Genomic DNA, 8,352 nt, shown 5'->3' with positions numbered 1-8,352 from the left:
AAACATTAACATGGCTGAAGAATAGTAAGAAAATGATGATTTTGGGTTCAAATCTTACTTCCGGGTATTCTTGCGAGCCAAGAATCTGCCCGTTTGACCCTGATTTTGCACTGAGGCATCCTGAGAGTCGATTTGCAACCCCTCACGTCGTGGACAATCAGAAAAATTTTAGTACTAGGATTTTCTGTGTAATTTTCTCAGGTACAGTCAAGGTTTGGGTCTTTCTGTCAGAGTCAGTCATTTCTACCAAAAAAAAATGTTTTTCCTATGGGATATATCCTACGCGAAAATTCCCAATTTTGTGCATTCATTTTGGAGTGAAAATAATGTTTTTTCTGTTGATTTTACCAAAAGAGATTGAAGAAACCAAACTCAGTAGGTCTTGTCCTTTCGTCCCATATACAGTTATTCTCCTTCCGAATTACATGTATTCCACGGCAGAGACAGAAGCTAGACTTGAAGGTGTCTGCAGCTTCCAATAGAAATGCCAAATAAACTAGGGTGTGGCCACTCAAGGTATTGCAAAACTTGCCAATGTACATCTTCAGATAACCTGGTATCCAGTCTATCATGGTTGGAGTAGGCTATCTTCAGGCTCTAATAAATTCTACAAGGTCCACACAATAAGAAGGCTAGGGTTGGCAGTTTTTTCTGGAGTTGGTCAGGAAACAGGAAACACAACATTTTTTCCTAGGCCTCAATTATGCCTGAAAAGTCCATACTTTATTTCGGTTGAGGCTTAAATTACTAATTATATTGATCTGTAAAATAAAGTGATGAAGACTCGTTGCATGCAAGTTAGAAATCTAAAAACCACAAGACTTAGCCTGGGTGCCATCCAATTTGTAACGGCAACCACGAAAAAAATCAATTTTCTCTGGGTTGCCGTTACAAATCGGATGGCACCCAGGCTACACAAGACTTACCCTGACAGCACCTAAACCAACTACCAAGGACACCACGTCTGACAACATGTGGAAGGAGTCAGCCACCAGGGCCATGGAGTTGGTGACGTAACCAACGACAATCTCCACCAGGAAGAAACTGAAGGTCAGGGTCAACATGCAGATCAGACGACAGGTCTTTCCCGTGTAACGCCCCATGGTGATGTAGTCCTGTACTCACTGTAGTCTCTGTGATAGGAACAAACACATACATGAAAACACAGTACAGTCAAGCAAAAACTTGAAAGAAAATGGTGGCCAGGCATAGACAGACAGCCACGATTAATGCATGGGTCAATGGGGTAATCTATAGCGACCCCTTAAGTTAAATAAGAAAATGCCCATAATGCTCAGGTGGTCCTTATGCAAACTTCAATCTGGCAGAATGGCCTCAGTAGAATTTGCAGTTCTGCCTGTTCTGCCTCTGATCGGAGTCTCTGCCAGACTAGTGCCAGTAGAATTACTGATTCTTTCAGGTCAGAGTCTCTACCCTAGCATAATGATTAATTATACCCTGCAGGTCCACATTCTTTTTAAATAGCGTTCACTGTTAAGGTGTTTGTAAGCATCCGATTCACAAACAAATGTATACCACCCTCAACACATTCACAGTTCTCATCAGGCTGTTTGAGCGTACTGCCCCCCTACACTATGAGGGCCTGCAAGGGGGGATCCCGACAACGCTCTACGATGAATTCGGAACCTCTCGATTACGCTTTACGATAAATTCCAAGTGGCCACAACGCATTACGTAGAATTAAAACGCCGAATACGCTCTACGCAAAAATATTAGAGCGGTCCATCTACGCTCTGCATAGAATTAAAACGACCGATTACGCTCTACGGAAAAGGGCTTGCGGGCCCCCCACTATGATTTAGCCCCCTACACTGTGTTTCAACCAGCGTAGGGGTGTTTCTTGTGTGCAGAAGCTTCATCAACCTTTCAAAAATGAAAATATAACTTTAGAATGAAGCTATAACAAAGGGAAAACAAAAACTGTCCCTCAATTAGCCAGAAACAGTGTCTCAGGGGGTTGTGTTACAAATTTTTTTCGGGAGAATACCAGACCCCTGCTGTGGTCGTATTTTGGGGACTCAATGCGCTGCAGAAAGTTGCCCTCCTGTACCTGACCCCTACGCTGTGAAAAAATCCTGGTGAGAACCCTGACATTTGGTACGCATGCCATAAATTCTACTGGAAACTACATGGGAAGCGTCGAGCCAACAGATTTATTTTGCCCAGAGTAAACATACAGTGCCTTACTTTGGACACAAACTGTAAAAACATACAATGTTACTATAATATAGTACATAATGGGATTCTGTTGGAATGCCAGAAAGTTTAAGGGCATGTACTACCTGACATGCAGTTGTTATTGTACAATGTACGTTGTCTGGACAACACTTTTAACATGATGCCATACCAACACTAACAACAGAACTTCTGTTGTTAGTGTTGGTATGGCATCATGTTAAAAGTGTTGTCCAGACAACATACATTGTACAATAACAACTGCATGTCAGGTAGTACATGCCCTTAAACTTACAGAACCATCCAAGCGATCAGGCCTCTTCCCTACAGCAACAGAGGCCTTCAAGGTCAGGGGCTACAGATCTCAAACAATAGTTATACAAATGCAGACAATAGTCTGGCTTTGGTTTCACCAGCACCAACTATAGCTATTGTCCCTCCGCCACATTGTGATCACATACAATACATACCATGATCTCACGCATTTAATGTCTTCAGAACCAAAACAGTAAAACACTTAATAATACCTGCATTAAAAATGGAGGTATTGTTTTTGACGTGTCTGTGTGTGTCTCTGTGTGTGTCCGTCTGTGTGTGTGTTTGTGTAGTAGGTTTAATAAAAACGGTTTTTGAAAAACCGGTTGAAAAAGCTAAATGAATAAAATAGAAGTCTGGTCTGAACGGGGTGTATGTGTTCTCGCCTATGCCTATATATGTGTCGTTGCCTTACGTGACAGTAAGAGAAAGGAATGGGACGAGGACAGAGTACTACTAAGGAATGGGTGTCCAGATTGTGAGATATCAAGACCAGAAGTTCCACTGCAGTACCAAGGGAAGCCACTAGGGGGCCAAAAATCTCATCAAGTATGAAACCAATCCATCCAGCCCTTCTTGAGTTATCTTGTTGAAAAAAGTTAGTTCCCTAGGAAATGCATTCATGGAATTCTTAGAATATTTTCAATGAATTCAATTGCAATATGAATTCATGTATTAGTTTACTTAGTCACAGACTGGTGACTTTTGGCTCTCAACCTATCAGAAGCTACAAAATTGCCAAATGAATTGTAAATGGATTGTTCACTGATACAAATTCCCAGGACAGGAAAAATTCATGTTCAAGTGCCTCAAATAGTTCAGATTCTCTACACTACTACTACCATGGAGTTAAACTTAAAACTCTTTTCTAGCTCCATGCTACATTTGCAGTTTGTACATTGAAGACCAGGACACATTCAGTGATCCTTTCAAAGGCATCTGAATAGAACAAAAGCTGAGGAGCTGACAACAAGTACTTGTGGCGTGTGCTTAAGAGGTGCAGTGTGCAGAAAGTCTGGTGAAAGGAGTGCAAGCTGTGACGAAGCAAAAAAATCCACCACAACCTCCATTTTGTTTGTTCTTTTCTGCCACTCTTTCAGTCTTTGCTACATATGTGGAAAGATACGTCGGTGACATCCACTAAGAAGTAAGATGCGATTGGATATGATTTTGGAAACGGTCAGACGTTTCAGGTAGCATCCACTACCTTACACCAGTGCACACACGTTTGATGCTTGATGATGTTTGATGAAATCATGGAGTTAAAAGACTCTCCTTTCTAGCTCCATGATGAAATATAATCTACATTACTAAATATAATTTACAGTGCCAGCTGATTACAAAATTAGTGCTGATACATTTCCTTATATGCCTATAATTCAGTATAAAGAAGTCTTGCTTCTTGCCAAAAAACTGTTTTATTTGGATAACGATATTGATTCTTGTCAAGCAGAAATTAGATAATGTTTAACCTTGGAGCTCTGTGGTTTAACTCACACCAACAGAGGAAAATTGCACCATCTTTAGAAATCAGAGTAATTTGAAGTTTATAGCAGTAGTTTCCTTAAAATCACAGTCACAAATATTCCAGTATCTATACAGTTTTATGGTCAGGCATAAATTTACTAGTATTTAAAAATCATTGTTCTCCATAAACGGCATATAACGTTATCACACACATATAGAGTACATGTAGGTCCTTTGCGGCAAATCGGCGGTTTCCTTAGACTCTTGGACTTCATCATCTTCAGTACTGCTTAGCCTTCTAAAAAGCCTTCTTAGACTTTAACAGCGTTACAGCTTATTTTTAATCATTCTCCTCCAATTCCTGTATGGGATAGGATGGTCGAGATACAGTTTCGGCGAAAATCCGTTTCTGAGGTATCAAGGAGACAAACACCGGCTACCGGTACCCCCCTCCCCTCACCAACACCCAAAACAAAATTATATAACATTTGTACTTACTGAAAAGTAGCGAAAATCTCCTTCGTTGCGAAGAAAAGATCTGAATTTTGCTGTTTTTGTGAGAGTGTTCCTGAAACGGTCTGGAATTTTCCTCCGTGAGCGATGAAAAGGACGATTTGCACTCGCCCCTTTTCTGAGTGATTGTGCAAAAGGCTTTGCACACGAACTCTTCCAGGGTGTTACAAAGTCGCAGCGAACGTCCTAAACTCTCGGCGTTTCCTCCACAGAAACTCCATTTTACGGCGAGATGGACACACAAGACGGCATGAGAACAAAGTTGAAAGATCCGTGTCGGAGTGAACCAAGCTAAATGTAGTTTTAGAGCAGTTCGGGAGACACAAGACAGCAGAAGACACCGGGTTCCTGGATCGCCATTCTCTCTCAGTGACATCGGAGTAGTCCATTGTTAGGGACGGGGGATTTTTGCTGACTTGATCTAGCATTTACGCAAAAGACCTACATTCATTTACAGTAAAACAAAAGCAAATCTGAATAATTTTATACCTCAATATTTCAAAGATATGAAAGTTTTCTTTTTTTTCAATTTTTTGAAGCCTTCAATATCTAAATTAAATTTGAAAGACCCGATTCCCCCCTTGTGGAAATGGAATATAATCGATTGCATTGGTTCCATTTTTCCCAGCATACATTTCGGGGCAATTTCATTTGGAGAGTGCGCGTGGGTTTGTCGTGGTGGGAGTTTTTGTAAAAATTTGCCTACACTGTCCACACAGCAGACGCGTCGGGTATGAAAAATAACTCCTAACACTTAACAGATCGTTTAAAAACTATTTTTTTTCGAGAAGTAATACGACAGTGACTGTCAGTCAGTTGCACTTTTCTTGAAACATTGGGGAGGGGGGCTAACGTTATGTGTATGCATGCCTGCATGAAAACGAGAATAATAGTTAAATACAGTATACTAGTATATCAGTGAGCTATTGCTGCTTTTGTATGTAAATGATAAATGCCGAAATTCCATAAGGCATGAATCTAGGCAGAAACTGCCAGCATATTTGTCACTAATTGACTAAAACTTTTTTATTCAGAATGAACGGGGGGTGCCCTTAATTATTCCGACCCACCCCTAATTATTCCGGACCAGTTCGAAAAAAATTATCATTGTTGCGGCATTATGTATGGGTGCATGTGCCTATAGATGCCCCACAGGAATGGACAAAGTTTCTGTGTCGATAACGGTAAGCTCTTATAGTTTGTTCCAGTTCGTACGCTCCGACAACAGACAAGTGAAAAATCTGCATGAATCCGACGCTTCTTTGGGGGTTGACGAGCATGTTAAAAATGCAGCTTTGATTTTGAAACAGCCGCTTTGGAGCAAGTCGCGTAATGGTAAAAAGAGAACTTGTTCGGGACAGAAGAACAGTTGTAGATTTTTTATTTTAGTAACAATTTGTGTATTTTAGATACCAAACTCTCCCACAGATCACCCTGTATTTCGGCTAGGTCGGAATTAGGGCCCCCTTTTGCGATAGAACGTTCCACCGGCAAAATGACCAAAAACCTCCCATGAGTTTCGCGAACCATTACAGTTGGGTGCAAGTCGCTCCCCTGTAGCTATGCAGCTTTAATAGTTGTTATCTTTATCTATCAATAGTAAAGCTCGTGTTGCGCGGGTTTTTGGTCAGACAAACTATTATTGGTATGTGTATTTGCATGGAACATGGGTCAGGACCCCTCCCATTACCTGTATTTGATTTCCTCATTTTTCAAGTTTGACTATAAATCAGGTATGTCAGCGTGGCCATGTACATAGTTCACTTGCACAAGTTTGTTTTTGTTCGTCTACACTCGTTCTTTTTCTGTTGATTTTTATGAGCACCATTCACCCCACCGGCTGCACATGTCGTGTACCTGGACCAGGACATGATGCCCCATGAGGGCCTTGGTCAGTATTCTATAGATAGATACTAGTAGTAGTAGATAGACTTGATTTACTATGTACATGAAAAAAGATGTTTTCACACAGTTTCAGGCATTACACAAGTCCAAGATGATCATTCCAATCCGGTGCTTCACGTGTGGGAAGGTGATAGGGAACAAGTGGGAGTGGTACCTGGGACTTCTACAGGCTGACTACACAGAAGGGTGAGGCAGATGTTGAGATCAAAGATTTTTTGGGTTTTTGTATTTGGACAGAGTAGGTTGACAACACATGGTGGGGTAAGACTGAATGATAGGAGGTAATAGTGGTGCATACCGGTTCACTGGACTTGGATCCGGACTTGTAAGAATGTTTAGGTTCAAGTCCAAAAAAAACTAAAAGTCAAGAACCGAGTCCAGACTTTTTACCATAAAAGACCATTTCACATACCCCTTTTCTTTCCAAACCACCTAAAACCTTCCGTAGATTGCAAAATCTTCGCTGCAAAATGAAGAAAATATTGCCATCAGGCATCGTCAAGTACGGGCCTCCATGTTATGTGGCCAAAATTTCACCCAGACAACATTGCAGGGTTGCCAACATGCAATTTTATATATGCCATGGGTTTAGGTCCGGACTTACAAGTCCAGAACTGAACCTAGACCTCTGGACTTCAATCCGGACCTGAACTGATGTGGGTTTAGGTATGCATCACTAGGAGGTAACATGTCTCACTCAGAATCTGGCTGGAAGCCACGCAACATGGGATAATTCAGGAAGACAAGGATTGCATACTTCTTGGAAGTCTGAAATCTTGAATGTCTTGTTCACTGCAGTGATGCCCTGGATGCTCTGGGACTGAAGAGATACTGCTGTAGGAGGATGTTGCTTTCACATGTGGACCTCATCGAGAAATTACTCAACTACGCACCACTGGAGAAGGCATAAGGAGTGCTGCCCATGTTGCGATAAACATAAATAGATCATGTACATGTAGGTTCCAACTGAAATGTACAGTATAGAGTGATATATAGTCGTTATAAGGCAGCTCAACATAGAGGCTATCGATAGATTTGTTGTTGTCTGTTGAAGTTCTTTGGAAGAAGAGGACACAAGAAGCCCAGATGTTTCCACCAGTCTTTGTCAGGAAATTTGCATCCATGTATTTTGCTTTTCGCCATGTGCTTGTAGTACTAAGTTGTACAAACATCATTTAGTCGTTACGTCTATCTTTATGAAGTTCACTCGCATTTTTATGGTGAAAATTTATTGTTACAGACCATAACTGGACTTTGCACCACAGGAATGATGCCAACTTTTTCTCTGTTGAATATTTCGAGTATAGATTTGCTACTTTAATGTAGATTATGTGGATCCCATGGTAATAGTTACAGGTACAGGTAGTGCCTAGAAGGCTTTAGTCATACTTTGTAAATACAATATTATAGTCAGAGTCTTCATCATTCCATGCTATGAATAGGTAATAAGTGTGATTGCATAAGCCACGGCCACCTCAGCTTCTTATTTCAGTTATGATTCTTTAACATAAACAAGTACATGTATCACCAGATGAATGATGCAAAATGTTTCATCTCTAGAATTCAGCATATACGTAAACATACATGGTACAGCATTGGTAGGGGTACAATGAGATTGCTGAATTGGTCCAGGTGATGTTGGTGACCCCAAAATCTGACCCTTTACAAGGAAAAGACTTGAGTGACCATCTTTGCATGAGACAGAGCCTTTTTGAGACATGCCCCTAGCTCACTTATAAGATTTTGCAACATGACTATAAAGATACATACATGTAGTAGTGACAAGTTAAATTTGATTTAACTACTGCCTTTTTTTATTCGATAAGGCCATGTTGATTTGATTATATGGATGACATCCTCTGGGAACCCCAAAACTGATGCGCGCGTGCGAATAAAAAAAAAGTTGCTTTCACTATGAAATCTACGTGATCATGAAGGTTGAACAAATGGCACAGA

General features: G+C 40.8%; 1 protein-coding gene and 1 long non-coding RNA gene across 2 annotated transcripts in view; one reads left to right on the top strand and one right to left on the bottom strand.

Annotated features, from left to right (window-relative positions):
• The window catches only part of LOC109467678 (zinc transporter 1-like), a 14,400-nt gene extending 9,630 nt beyond the window's left edge, over positions 1 to 4,770 (bottom strand). The window contains exons 1-2 of the mRNA XM_019765724.1: positions 4,477 to 4,770; positions 913 to 1,133 (exon numbers count right to left, since the gene is read on the bottom strand). Of these exons, the coding sequence (XP_019621283.1) occupies positions 913 to 1,103 (191 nt within the window). The 5' untranslated portion in view covers positions 1,104 to 1,133; positions 4,477 to 4,770. The remainder of the gene's footprint in view (positions 1 to 912; positions 1,134 to 4,476) is intronic.
• Positions 4,771 to 5,086: 316 nt separating this feature from the next.
• On the top strand, positions 5,087 to 8,168 carry LOC109467686. Its single transcript, XR_002140101.1, has 3 exons — positions 5,087 to 5,222; positions 6,464 to 6,582; positions 7,195 to 8,168. It is a non-coding gene; the product is annotated as an uncharacterized LOC109467686 (long non-coding RNA).
• The last annotated feature ends 184 nt before the right edge of the window (positions 8,169 to 8,352 follow it).

This window comes from Branchiostoma belcheri, unplaced genomic scaffold (assembly GCF_001625305.1).
Source record: "Branchiostoma belcheri isolate BF01 breed outbred unplaced genomic scaffold, Haploidv18h27 scaffold188, whole genome shotgun sequence".
NCBI lineage: Eukaryota > Metazoa > Chordata > Leptocardii > Amphioxiformes > Branchiostomatidae > Branchiostoma > Branchiostoma belcheri.
This window is presented reverse-complemented; position numbering and strand designations above follow the sequence as displayed.